The 13,628-nt window shown below is 48.9% G+C and overlaps 2 protein-coding genes across 2 annotated transcripts; both read right to left on the reverse strand.

The window, feature by feature from the left end:
• Positions 1–1,234: 1,234 nt before the first annotated feature.
• On the reverse strand, positions 1,235–2,844 carry BO87DRAFT_21656 (5'-methylthioadenosine/S-adenosylhomocysteine nucleosidase family protein). The gene has a single exon (XM_025618656.1). It carries the CDS (start codon positions 2,354–2,356, stop codon positions 1,364–1,366), a length of 993 nt encoding a protein of 330 aa, XP_025481181.1. The 5' UTR covers positions 2,357–2,844; the 3' UTR covers positions 1,235–1,363.
• Positions 2,845–3,253: 409 nt separating this feature from the next.
• Positions 3,254–5,971, reverse strand: BO87DRAFT_375322 (putative phosphoinositide-specific phospholipase C). The gene is made up of 4 exons (XM_025623004.1): positions 5,347–5,971; positions 4,286–5,132; positions 3,623–4,217; positions 3,254–3,564 (listed from the first exon to the last, which is right to left on the reverse strand). The coding sequence occupies exons 1-4, from the start codon at positions 5,734–5,736 to the stop codon at positions 3,399–3,401; spliced, it is 1,998 nt and encodes a 665-aa protein (XP_025481182.1). The 5' UTR covers positions 5,737–5,971; the 3' UTR covers positions 3,254–3,398.
• Between the last annotated feature and the right edge of the window lie 7,657 nt (positions 5,972–13,628).

The following is a 13,628-nucleotide window of genomic DNA, read 5'->3' on the forward strand; positions in this document are numbered from 1 at the left end:
GCCGCCACTGTATGCACAAGTCTCTATTTGGCAAGTTTGTCGCCTAGATATATTGAGAGCTTGTAAATAATACACAAAGAAACCAAATTGACTAGAAAGTTCTTGTATTATTACAGATATCATCTTCCCCTCCCCCGCACTTCATGCCACCCTTAACATCTCACTCTACGGGAGCAGCGCGCCATGGGACGCGCCGCCTTGAACCCTGGAAGCATATGCTTATCAGTGATATGTTACACAGGAAATGCTTTACTACTCCCCAGAGTACTGACGTTGCCGAATGTAGCGAACGTTCTATTAGGAATATCCGTTCACACCTGCGCATGTTTGGTACTGCAAGTCCACCGGTCAATCCAGGAGGTCGACCGCGGAGTATAACCCCAGGCACTGTTCAATCTCATCTCATTGAGAAGCCCAGTCTATACAGCTCGGACTTCAACTAATGAGGCACGCCTAGAAAGATATTATTTATATATCACATGATGGCTGGGCATATAATCAACCTAGCTTACAGACTGGGATGCTTTAATTATTAATTTCCAAAGCTTCTCACATTTTAAAAGACTCCGAAGCTATTGGTTTCGCAAATGAAATTATATGGGAATCGAAGTGGTCTGTAATTTCGAGCAGGAGGGTAATAAATATAAATGGGAAATATGATACACACATACAGACACACAGAGAGAGAGAGAGAAAGAGAGAGAGAAAGGGCAACTATCACTGATCTATCAATACAGGTCCTAATGTGCATATACCGTATCTCCTTATATGACATACAGTCTGTGTCGAAACCCGTTTCACCCCCGGAAAAACAAAGCTTATTGTCAAACCCTAGTGCCGAGGTACAAGTTCATCACTAGTATATATATATATTTACGATATCATTTCATGAAATGATCATGGTATAAGGGACATATCTTTCTTGTACCATACTTGGAAGTCCGCACCGAGTGATACACGGTTGGTGTAACTTATTGGAAAGTTTCCGCGTCTGGCAAAGTGAGTGCCTAGGGAGAACATAACGCATGACCACACTGCACACAATTGTCACAAAAGCTAAGTCTGTATGGTCCATGCCTACATTGACAACAAACCCATAGGACATCTTTGTAATCAAAGTCGAGTTCCAATAGCTCACAGGTTATGCAAATTATTGACGCATACCACGGTCCTGCTAGAGCAAGAAATTGTGCTCGATGAATAAGTCCAACTTCCCCTAGCTGCAAAATAGTATGTTGTGACAGCGTTGTCTCAAACCTGGGAAGCTTCAGGATATCTTCTAAGCCTAGCTCGCCCAGGCTCCCACTCTGAATTCTAATGTCGGATTAGCCAATCGATTGATATAAGGATGTGGGATAAAGGGTCAATAAACTCTCCCGTTGTACGCTTTTGGACTCGTCTGTATTTGGACAACAGGAATAATGGATAGTAGCTCTTTTGCATATGCAGCTGCTACTCCTGCTGCATAGGGCTGCCACAGTCTGTTCTTATGCGAATCTGCATAGTCGCAGATACCGCGTATTACCAAGCACCTGAAATCGTCTATAAGTCCTGCCGCTTCCATCTCGAAGCACAGAATGTCACCACCGAGGTCGCTAACGACACGGTCTCTCATCAAGCCGTCTTTGATTACTTGATTTCCCGAGGCAATCAAGCCGTAGTGAATCCGAGGAGTGTTTGATGGGCGTGGTGGACGCGGAACCATGTGTGCTCTGCTGCAATTAAGGCATGCTTCGTCTGGATCCCCCATATGTTGATAACCTGGTTCGAAAAGAACATCATACTCCGAACCTGGATAAGAGGGTCTGGTACTTCCGGTAAACCGGGCCATAATTTTTTCCAGATGGAGCGGAATATGGGCATCGCCGACCATATAGTCCGCTTCTAGACGCGAGATCGCTGCTAGTAGAATGGAGGGCGGTCTGTTCAGAGTCCCGGTGCGCTGAAACCGACTGCCACTGACAGCTTTACCGTTATCATACTGCACGACTCCGCCAAAGGTACCCGTTGGCTTGCTAACTACCACATCACCAAGTCTGATATCTGGATGCCTGTCGCTCGGTACCCCGCCCCCAATACCTACTAAAAGGGTGAACCGGAGTGAAGGGAATGTGTGGAGCATGTGGGTTGCAACAAGTGTCGCAGAGCAGATACCATAAATGCCGAGCGGCAGACAGGAAATCACTATATTGTGACCATATAGTTCTCCCAAAGTATAGACGTTGTGATCGTTTGGGGACTGAGAGAGACGTGGATGTATCGTCTCTAACATCGCTTTAGATGCCGCCATCTCCACTGGCAGCGCGCATATCCATCCAACAGTATAATCCGTGTGAGATCTCTGACTTGCGACCATTTTATGTTTAACGATATTTGGTTCTGTATAGAAAGGTGCGGCCGTCTTGGAACCAAAGTTGGAATCATTCACAACGGCGAAGGTTGCGTCCAGGGGCTATTGCTTGGGTTGGTCCACGTGTCCGCAACGTGAATGCGCGGGCGTTTAGCATGATCTATGCCGCAGGTGGTCAGGTCGTCGGATGGTGTGTATTTGAGTGAGTATTTTGTCGGGGCAGTGCTGAATTGACTGAGTCATAAATATGCCACAAATTGTGTCTGGTCTCGGTTCGTACAGGTCCAAGCAAGCCTACTCGTGACTGAGATATGTGACGGTCTTAAGCGAGAGTTGGTGCTGCAATGGTCTCCCGTGGAGTAGAGTAAGAGAGAAGTTGAGGGTGAGTGAAGTGTGGGAGAGAGGAAGATAATGTCTGTAATAATACGAAACAAGAATTTTCTAGTTCATTTGGTTCTTTTGTGTATTATTTACAAGTTCTAATTATATCTAGACAATAAACTTGCTAAATAGAGACTTGTACATACAGTAGCACCTTGGCACTAGATTTTGGAAATAAGCTCATGTGTAATGAAGGTGACCGGGAACAGGAACCGCAATGAATGCGCGGGGTAAAAAACATTCATTGGCAGCGCGTAGAGTTGCCTATTTCGGGTTGGGTGGGGGGTTTCTAGTTTACCCCGGGTTTTCTTGGCCTTGGGGGGATCTAAGGTTGGGCGTATGTCGGGTGTCAGGGGTCTGAGTGTCGGATTATTTTGGACTGTAGGGAATTGCTGGATACTCTTGTTATCTACTAGATTCTACGGAGTCATTTGTATTGCAATAAGGGTTTTTCAAGTAAATAATAATACAACCTAACGGCCCCATCTCAAATGGAATATGATTTCATTCTAAAAGTAAAGTCTTGTCTCGTCTTGAGAATCTAAATACACAGAAAGAAAAGATGTTGCCTTTAACTCTGGCTATATGTTGTTAAACACTGTTAACTCTCTCAAATATAATGTAAACAAAATGGTCTTCTCTTTGAATGTGCTCGTAGGTAGTGCTCTCAGCTGTATTTCTTGGTGATGTGTACCAGGAGAGCGCCCTCTGTAGGTGCTCCAGTACTGTCATTCAGGTGAATGATCCGGTAACCCTCTTGGAGTCGATCCAGTCGAATGCACGCCCATGCGGCCAGCGCGTTGTGCATCCATTCGTTGTCCTTGATTTTGAATCTGTTTGCATTCAGCAAGTGCACATACAGCTAGTTTGGGATATAGAAAAGTAACTCACCGAACAAATGTCAGTTCATCGAGGAAGCCCGAGACGGTCGCAAACTCCATCTTCTGGCTGCCGAAATCGGGATTCACGCCGGTAACGCTCTTCGTGCAATGTTTGTAACCGGTCTTTTCGGATTCGGTGTCGTCTTCAGATGCGGCGAAGCTGTCGTCCGGTGTCTCCACGTGCAGGAGACAAGTCACGAAGGGGTAGAATTTGTTTTCGTTGGTGTGGCCGGCGGGCAGTGGGATGTTCTGGCCAGCCAGGAACTCAATAGTCAGATCCAGTCGGCGAGGTTCGATAATTCCAGGCTGTGCATCGGAGCCGCGATATCCTGGAGGCTTAAGCACCCAACCTTGCTCCCCTGCGAACATTCCTGAATTGAGCATCATCGCTTTGTCAAAGTTTTGCCAGTTCAGAGCAACCATCTGGGCACCACGCCGCCAGAAGAAGGTCGGGTCCATGTTGGAGGAGTCGACTCGCAAGCCATTGGGATAGACGCGCATGAAGAAGTGCCGGTTGTGCTCGAACAACGCGTCGCCGTCGGTGGCATGTGCTTCTCGAACGGCTTTCTCGGACAATGAGAACACATGACTGGGAACCTTGGCCTCTGTTGTATGTCAGTCGGTGATGCAGTACATTACTGGGTGATATGCATCTGGGTGAACTACACCATACCTGGCTGTGCGAAATTGTTAAAGTGGAATCCCTTGGTGAATACGGCCAGTTTACTGAGCGCCTGCAGGATCTTGGAGGGCTTGTGTGGAGCTGCAGTGGGGGATTCCGGAGTTTCGGGAGTCTTGGAAGCCTCACCCGGATTCGTGGGACTTTTCTGTTGCTTCAAAGCCTCCATGTGCTGGGTATAAACTGCCTTCTCCTTTGCTTCACGGTCTCCACCTTCGTCTACAGATTCGACGTGCTTCACCTTAATCAGGATCTTCCTCTTCAGATCCTTAAGAGGCGGCGGCGGGACCGTGCCAGCTTCGAGTTCAGGCGTCACCTCGACCAACATCCCCTTCCATGCTTCTTCCATGATCTCGACCATTGTCTGCTGCTGTTCCAGGCAGGCATGTACTTCCAAGCTAACAATGACTGGAAGGTCGCTTGCAACAAATGCGCTGTCCCGGATCGCATAGCAGACTTCGCGAAAGCTTGTCTCTCTAGTAAGCGTGTGACCATGCAACACTCGCGGCTCTGGTTTACCAGGAACCGGGATCGCGCTACCAGACGCCTTGCTTTCGCCAGAGCTTCCACTGCTCGTGGACGGCTTGTGATGCCCCAGGAAGCCTTCTAGTTTGCCAACCTCCTGGGACAGGGCGCGCAGATGACGGTGGTTCTCAGTCATCTTCTTCAACTTTTCCCTCTTGGATCCGCGACGGGGTTTACAGGAACTGATCTTCTCATCGTCGGAGCTCGGGTTGCTGCCACTAGTGGCACTGCTGTCGCCAGTTTCTTGGGAGCTTTCACCCTCTGCTTTTCCATCCCAAACATCAATCTCGACAGATCTACACCCACTAAGTAGGACCTGAGAAAATCAGCCGTTGCTATCACAAATCATCGGGATCTAGAAGAGTCATCGATGGGAGAGTTGGGCACAACATGAGACCTTATTGATCTTGTTCCAGCATCTTCTGCTCTCAGCGCATTCAAATTACGATGAAGAACCAGTCATACTGCACCCCACCCTTCAACAGCGAAGATAATTCCACTAGTGGATGTTGATGTCGGAAAGAACATACATTTGTATAAGCACTTGCTTTCGATTCACTGTACAGCTGGTTTCCAGTCAAGTACGTATTGTGACTAGTGGAGATGAAATAGTCCGTAATGGGCGCCGAGAGGTCCATCTGGGTAGCAGCTCGCATTGCAGAGGCCTCTGGACTTGCCAGATACTCGTAGAAGGCAGCCAGGGTCGCTAGTGGGGCTGGGTGTTCCTTGGTGGTTGACCCCTGGCCCGTTGGTTCACGCTGGACATCAGTCAAGAAGTTAGGCTGGTTCATAGACGTCAACGAGCTGTAGATCTTGTCTATGTAGTTGAGCATGGATGGCGCGAAGGGAAGTGTGATCTTCTGCGTGGACAGGGAAGAGTCCATGGTGATGCGACTGGTCTGGGCAGTGAGTTCGTCCATGGTTCCGACAAGAGCAAGGTATGTGCCTCACAGAACAAAACCGAGTAATAGGATAGTCTGTTGGGATGGAGAAATGCGTCGACTGGCCAAGTTACACGACGGTGGGGGGATAATAGTTATGGAGGGGCCTGAACAGAACAAAACCGAGTAATAGGATAGTCTGTTGGGATGGAGAAATGCGTCGACTGGCCAAGTTACACGACGGTGGGGGGATAATAGTTATGGAGGGGCCTGAACAGAACAAAACCGAGTAATAGGATAGTCTGTTGGGATGGAGAAATGCGTCGACTGGCCAAGTTACACGACGGTGGGGGGATAATAGTTATGGAGGGGCCTGAACAGAACAAAACCGAGTAATAGGATAGTCTGTTGGGATGGAGAAATGCGTCGACTGGCCAAGTTACACGACGGTGGGGGGATAATAGTTATGGAGGGGCCTGAACAGAACAAAACCGAGTAATAGGATAGTCTGTTGGGATGGAGAAATGCGTCGACTGGCCAAGTTACACGACGGTGGGGGGATAATAGTTATGGAGGGGCCTGAACAGAACAAAACCGAGTAATAGGATAGTCTGTTGGGATGGAGAAATGCGTCGACTGGCCAAGTTACACGACGGTGGGGGGATAATAGTTATGGAGGGGCCTGAACAGAACAAAACCGAGTAATAGGATAGTCTGTTGGGATGGAGAAATGCGTCGACTGGCCAAGTTACACGACGGTGGGGGGATAATAGTTATGGAGGGGCCTGAACAGAACAAAACCGAGTAATAGGATAGTCTGTTGGGATGGAGAAATGCGTCGACTGGCCAAGTTACACGACGGTGGGGGGATAATAGTTATGGAGGGGCCTGAACAGAACAAAACCGAGTAATAGGATAGTCTGTTGGGATGGAGAAATGCGTCGACTGGCCAAGTTACACGACGGTGGGGGGATAATAGTTATGGAGGGGCCTGAACAGAACAAAACCGAGTAATAGGATAGTCTGTTGGGATGGAGAAATGCGTCGACTGGCCAAGTTACACGACGGTGGGGGGATAATAGTTATGGAGGGGCCTGAACAGAACAAAACCGAGTAATAGGATAGTCTGTTGGGATGGAGAAATGCGTCGACTGGCCAAGTTACACGACGGTGGGGGGATAATAGTTATGGAGGGGCCTGAACAGAACAAAACCGAGTAATAGGATAGTCTGTTGGGATGGAGAAATGCGTCGACTGGCCAAGTTACACGACGGTGGGGGGATAATAGTTATGGAGGGGCCTGAACAGAACAAAACCGAGTAATAGGATAGTCTGTTGGGATGGAGAAATGCGTCGACTGGCCAAGTTACACGACGGTGGGGGGATAATAGTTATGGAGGGGCCTGAACAGAACAAAACCGAGTAATAGGATAGTCTGTTGGGATGGAGAAATGCGTCGACTGGCCAAGTTACACGACGGTGGGGGGATAATAGTTATGGAGGGGCCTGAACAGAACAAAACCGAGTAATAGGATAGTCTGTTGGGATGGAGAAATGCGTCGACTGGCCAAGTTACACGACGGTGGGGGGATAATAGTTATGGAGGGGCCTGAACAGAACAAAACCGAGTAATAGGATAGTCTGTTGGGATGGAGAAATGCGTCGACTGGCCAAGTTACACGACGGTGGGGGGATAATAGTTATGGAGGGGCCTGAACAGAACAAAACCGAGTAATAGGATAGTCTGTTGGGATGGAGAAATGCGTCGACTGGCCAAGTTACACGACGGTGGGGGGATAATAGTTATGGAGGGGCCTGAACAGAACAAAACCGAGTAATAGGATAGTCTGTTGGGATGGAGAAATGCGTCGACTGGCCAAGTTACACGACGGTGGGGGGATAATAGTTATGGAGGGGCCTGAACAGAACAAAACCGAGTAATAGGATAGTCTGTTGGGATGGAGAAATGCGTCGACTGGCCAAGTTACACGACGGTGGGGGGATAATAGTTATGGAGGGGCCTGAACAGAACAAAACCGAGTAATAGGATAGTCTGTTGGGATGGAGAAATGCGTCGACTGGCCAAGTTACACGACGGTGGGGGGATAATAGTTATGGAGGGGCCTGAACAGAACAAAACCGAGTAATAGGATAGTCTGTTGGGATGGAGAAATGCGTCGACTGGCCAAGTTACACGACGGTGGGGGGATAATAGTTATGGAGGGGCCTGAACAGAACAAAACCGAGTAATAGGATAGTCTGTTGGGATGGAGAAATGCGTCGACTGGCCAAGTTACACGACGGTGGGGGGATAATAGTTATGGAGGGGCCTGAACAGAACAAAACCGAGTAATAGGATAGTCTGTTGGGATGGAGAAATGCGTCGACTGGCCAAGTTACACGACGGTGGGGGGATAATAGTTATGGAGGGGCCTGAACAGAACAAAACCGAGTAATAGGATAGTCTGTTGGGATGGAGAAATGCGTCGACTGGCCAAGTTACACGACGGTGGGGGGATAATAGTTATGGAGGGGCCTGAACAGAACAAAACCGAGTAATAGGATAGTCTGTTGGGATGGAGAAATGCGTCGACTGGCCAAGTTACACGACGGTGGGGGGATAATAGTTATGGAGGGGCCTGAACAGAACAAAACCGAGTAATAGGATAGTCTGTTGGGATGGAGAAATGCGTCGACTGGCCAAGTTACACGACGGTGGGGGGATAATAGTTATGGAGGGGCCTGAACAGAACAAAACCGAGTAATAGGATAGTCTGTTGGGATGGAGAAATGCGTCGACTGGCCAAGTTACACGACGGTGGGGGGATAATAGTTATGGAGGGGCCTGAACAGAACAAAACCGAGTAATAGGATAGTCTGTTGGGATGGAGAAATGCGTCGACTGGCCAAGTTACACGACGGTGGGGGGATAATAGTTATGGAGGGGCCTGAACAGAACAAAACCGAGTAATAGGATAGTCTGTTGGGATGGAGAAATGCGTCGACTGGCCAAGTTACACGACGGTGGGGGGATAATAGTTATGGAGGGGCCTGAACAGAACAAAACCGAGTAATAGGATAGTCTGTTGGGATGGAGAAATGCGTCGACTGGCCAAGTTACACGACGGTGGGGGGATAATAGTTATGGAGGGGCCTGAACAGAACAAAACCGAGTAATAGGATAGTCTGTTGGGATGGAGAAATGCGTCGACTGGCCAAGTTACACGACGGTGGGGGGATAATAGTTATGGAGGGGCCTGAACAGAACAAAACCGAGTAATAGGATAGTCTGTTGGGATGGAGAAATGCGTCGACTGGCCAAGTTACACGACGGTGGGGGGATAATAGTTATGGAGGGGCCTGAACAGAACAAAACCGAGTAATAGGATAGTCTGTTGGGATGGAGAAATGCGTCGACTGGCCAAGTTACACGACGGTGGGGGGATAATAGTTATGGAGGGGCCTGAACAGAACAAAACCGAGTAATAGGATAGTCTGTTGGGATGGAGAAATGCGTCGACTGGCCAAGTTACACGACGGTGGGGGGATAATAGTTATGGAGGGGCCTGAACAGAACAAAACCGAGTAATAGGATAGTCTGTTGGGATGGAGAAATGCGTCGACTGGCCAAGTTACACGACGGTGGGGGGATAATAGTTATGGAGGGGCCTGAACAGAACAAAACCGAGTAATAGGATAGTCTGTTGGGATGGAGAAATGCGTCGACTGGCCAAGTTACACGACGGTGGGGGGATAATAGTTATGGAGGGGCCTGAACAGAACAAAACCGAGTAATAGGATAGTCTGTTGGGATGGAGAAATGCGTCGACTGGCCAAGTTACACGACGGTGGGGGGATAATAGTTATGGAGGGGCCTGAACAGAACAAAACCGAGTAATAGGATAGTCTGTTGGGATGGAGAAATGCGTCGACTGGCCAAGTTACACGACGGTGGGGGGATAATAGTTATGGAGGGGCCTGAACAGAACAAAACCGAGTAATAGGATAGTCTGTTGGGATGGAGAAATGCGTCGACTGGCCAAGTTACACGACGGTGGGGGGATAATAGTTATGGAGGGGCCTGAACAGAACAAAACCGAGTAATAGGATAGTCTGTTGGGATGGAGAAATGCGTCGACTGGCCAAGTTACACGACGGTGGGGGGATAATAGTTATGGAGGGGCCTGAACAGAACAAAACCGAGTAATAGGATAGTCTGTTGGGATGGAGAAATGCGTCGACTGGCCAAGTTACACGACGGTGGGGGGATAATAGTTATGGAGGGGCCTGAACAGAACAAAACCGAGTAATAGGATAGTCTGTTGGGATGGAGAAATGCGTCGACTGGCCAAGTTACACGACGGTGGGGGGATAATAGTTATGGAGGGGCCTGAACAGAACAAAACCGAGTAATAGGATAGTCTGTTGGGATGGAGAAATGCGTCGACTGGCCAAGTTACACGACGGTGGGGGGATAATAGTTATGGAGGGGCCTGAACAGAACAAAACCGAGTAATAGGATAGTCTGTTGGGATGGAGAAATGCGTCGACTGGCCAAGTTACACGACGGTGGGGGGATAATAGTTATGGAGGGGCCTGAACAGAACAAAACCGAGTAATAGGATAGTCTGTTGGGATGGAGAAATGCGTCGACTGGCCAAGTTACACGACGGTGGGGGGATAATAGTTATGGAGGGGCCTGAACAGAACAAAACCGAGTAATAGGATAGTCTGTTGGGATGGAGAAATGCGTCGACTGGCCAAGTTACACGACGGTGGGGGGATAATAGTTATGGAGGGGCCTGAACAGAACAAAACCGAGTAATAGGATAGTCTGTTGGGATGGAGAAATGCGTCGACTGGCCAAGTTACACGACGGTGGGGGGATAATAGTTATGGAGGGGCCTGAACAGAACAAAACCGAGTAATAGGATAGTCTGTTGGGATGGAGAAATGCGTCGACTGGCCAAGTTACACGACGGTGGGGGGATAATAGTTATGGAGGGGCCTGAACAGAACAAAACCGAGTAATAGGATAGTCTGTTGGGATGGAGAAATGCGTCGACTGGCCAAGTTACACGACGGTGGGGGGATAATAGTTATGGAGGGGCCTGAACAGAACAAAACCGAGTAATAGGATAGTCTGTTGGGATGGAGAAATGCGTCGACTGGCCAAGTTACACGACGGTGGGGGGATAATAGTTATGGAGGGGCCTGAACAGAACAAAACCGAGTAATAGGATAGTCTGTTGGGATGGAGAAATGCGTCGACTGGCCAAGTTACACGACGGTGGGGGGATAATAGTTATGGAGGGGCCTGAACAGAACAAAACCGAGTAATAGGATAGTCTGTTGGGATGGAGAAATGCGTCGACTGGCCAAGTTACACGACGGTGGGGGGATAATAGTTATGGAGGGGCCTGAACAGAACAAAACCGAGTAATAGGATAGTCTGTTGGGATGGAGAAATGCGTCGACTGGCCAAGTTACACGACGGTGGGGGGATAATAGTTATGGAGGGGCCTGAACAGAACAAAACCGAGTAATAGGATAGTCTGTTGGGATGGAGAAATGCGTCGACTGGCCAAGTTACACGACGGTGGGGGGATAATAGTTATGGAGGGGCCTGAACAGAACAAAACCGAGTAATAGGATAGTCTGTTGGGATGGAGAAATGCGTCGACTGGCCAAGTTACACGACGGTGGGGGGATAATAGTTATGGAGGGGCCTGAACAGAACAAAACCGAGTAATAGGATAGTCTGTTGGGATGGAGAAATGCGTCGACTGGCCAAGTTACACGACGGTGGGGGGATAATAGTTATGGAGGGGCCTGAACAGAACAAAACCGAGTAATAGGATAGTCTGTTGGGATGGAGAAATGCGTCGACTGGCCAAGTTACACGACGGTGGGGGGATAATAGTTATGGAGGGGCCTGAACAGAACAAAACCGAGTAATAGGATAGTCTGTTGGGATGGAGAAATGCGTCGACTGGCCAAGTTACACGACGGTGGGGGGATAATAGTTATGGAGGGGCCTGAACAGAACAAAACCGAGTAATAGGATAGTCTGTTGGGATGGAGAAATGCGTCGACTGGCCAAGTTACACGACGGTGGGGGGATAATAGTTATGGAGGGGCCTGAACAGAACAAAACCGAGTAATAGGATAGTCTGTTGGGATGGAGAAATGCGTCGACTGGCCAAGTTACACGACGGTGGGGGGATAATAGTTATGGAGGGGCCTGAACAGAACAAAACCGAGTAATAGGATAGTCTGTTGGGATGGAGAAATGCGTCGACTGGCCAAGTTACACGACGGTGGGGGGATAATAGTTATGGAGGGGCCTGAACAGAACAAAACCGAGTAATAGGATAGTCTGTTGGGATGGAGAAATGCGTCGACTGGCCAAGTTACACGACGGTGGGGGGATAATAGTTATGGAGGGGCCTGAACAGAACAAAACCGAGTAATAGGATAGTCTGTTGGGATGGAGAAATGCGTCGACTGGCCAAGTTACACGACGGTGGGGGGATAATAGTTATGGAGGGGCCTGAACAGAACAAAACCGAGTAATAGGATAGTCTGTTGGGATGGAGAAATGCGTCGACTGGCCAAGTTACACGACGGTGGGGGGATAATAGTTATGGAGGGGCCTGAACAGAACAAAACCGAGTAATAGGATAGTCTGTTGGGATGGAGAAATGCGTCGACTGGCCAAGTTACACGACGGTGGGGGGATAATAGTTATGGAGGGGCCTGAACAGAACAAAACCGAGTAATAGGATAGTCTGTTGGGATGGAGAAATGCGTCGACTGGCCAAGTTACACGACGGTGGGGGGATAATAGTTATGGAGGGGCCTGAACAGAACAAAACCGAGTAATAGGATAGTCTGTTGGGATGGAGAAATGCGTCGACTGGCCAAGTTACACGACGGTGGGGGGATAATAGTTATGGAGGGGCCTGAACAGAACAAAACCGAGTAATAGGATAGTCTGTTGGGATGGAGAAATGCGTCGACTGGCCAAGTTACACGACGGTGGGGGGATAATAGTTATGGAGGGGCCTGAACAGAACAAAACCGAGTAATAGGATAGTCTGTTGGGATGGAGAAATGCGTCGACTGGCCAAGTTACACGACGGTGGGGGGATAATAGTTATGGAGGGGCCTGAACAGAACAAAACCGAGTAATAGGATAGTCTGTTGGGATGGAGAAATGCGTCGACTGGCCAAGTTACACGACGGTGGGGGGATAATAGTTATGGAGGGGCCTGAACAGAACAAAACCGAGTAATAGGATAGTCTGTTGGGATGGAGAAATGCGTCGACTGGCCAAGTTACACGACGGTGGGGGGATAATAGTTATGGAGGGGCCTGAACAGAACAAAACCGAGTAATAGGATAGTCTGTTGGGATGGAGAAATGCGTCGACTGGCCAAGTTACACGACGGTGGGGGGATAATAGTTATGGAGGGGCCTGAACAGAACAAAACCGAGTAATAGGATAGTCTGTTGGGATGGAGAAATGCGTCGACTGGCCAAGTTACACGACGGTGGGGGGATAATAGTTATGGAGGGGCCTGAACAGAACAAAACCGAGTAATAGGATAGTCTGTTGGGATGGAGAAATGCGTCGACTGGCCAAGTTACACGACGGTGGGGGGATAATAGTTATGGAGGGGCCTGAACAGAACAAAACCGAGTAATAGGATAGTCTGTTGGGATGGAGAAATGCGTCGACTGGCCAAGTTACACGACGGTGGGGGGATAATAGTTATGGAGGGGCCTGAACAGAACAAAACCGAGTAATAGGATAGTCTGTTGGGATGGAGAAATGCGTCGACTGGCCAAGTTACACGACGGTGGGGGGATAATAGTTATGGAGGGGCCTGAACAGAACAAAACCGAGTAATAGGATAGTCTGTTGG

This window comes from Aspergillus neoniger (assembly GCF_003184625.1).
Source record: "Aspergillus neoniger CBS 115656 unplaced genomic scaffold BO87scaffold_11, whole genome shotgun sequence".
In the NCBI taxonomy this organism is placed as follows: domain Eukaryota; kingdom Fungi; phylum Ascomycota; class Eurotiomycetes; order Eurotiales; family Aspergillaceae; genus Aspergillus; species Aspergillus neoniger.

Coding starts and splice junctions, on each gene's coding strand:
- BO87DRAFT_21656 (XM_025618656.1), bottom strand. CDS start 2,356: ATGGTCGCAAGTCAGAGATCTCACACGGATTATACTGTTGGATGGATA.
- BO87DRAFT_375322 (XM_025623004.1), bottom strand. CDS start 5,736: ATGGACGAACTCACTGCCCAGACCAGTCGCATCACCATGGACTCTTCC. Junction 4,218..4,285: donor TAACAATTTCGCACAGCCAG/GTATGGTGTAGT, acceptor GACATACAACAG/AGGCCAAGGTTCCCAGTCAT. Junction 3,565..3,622: donor GATGAACTGACATTTGTTCG/GTGAGTTACTTT, acceptor GAATGCAAACAG/ATTCAAAATCAAGGACAACG.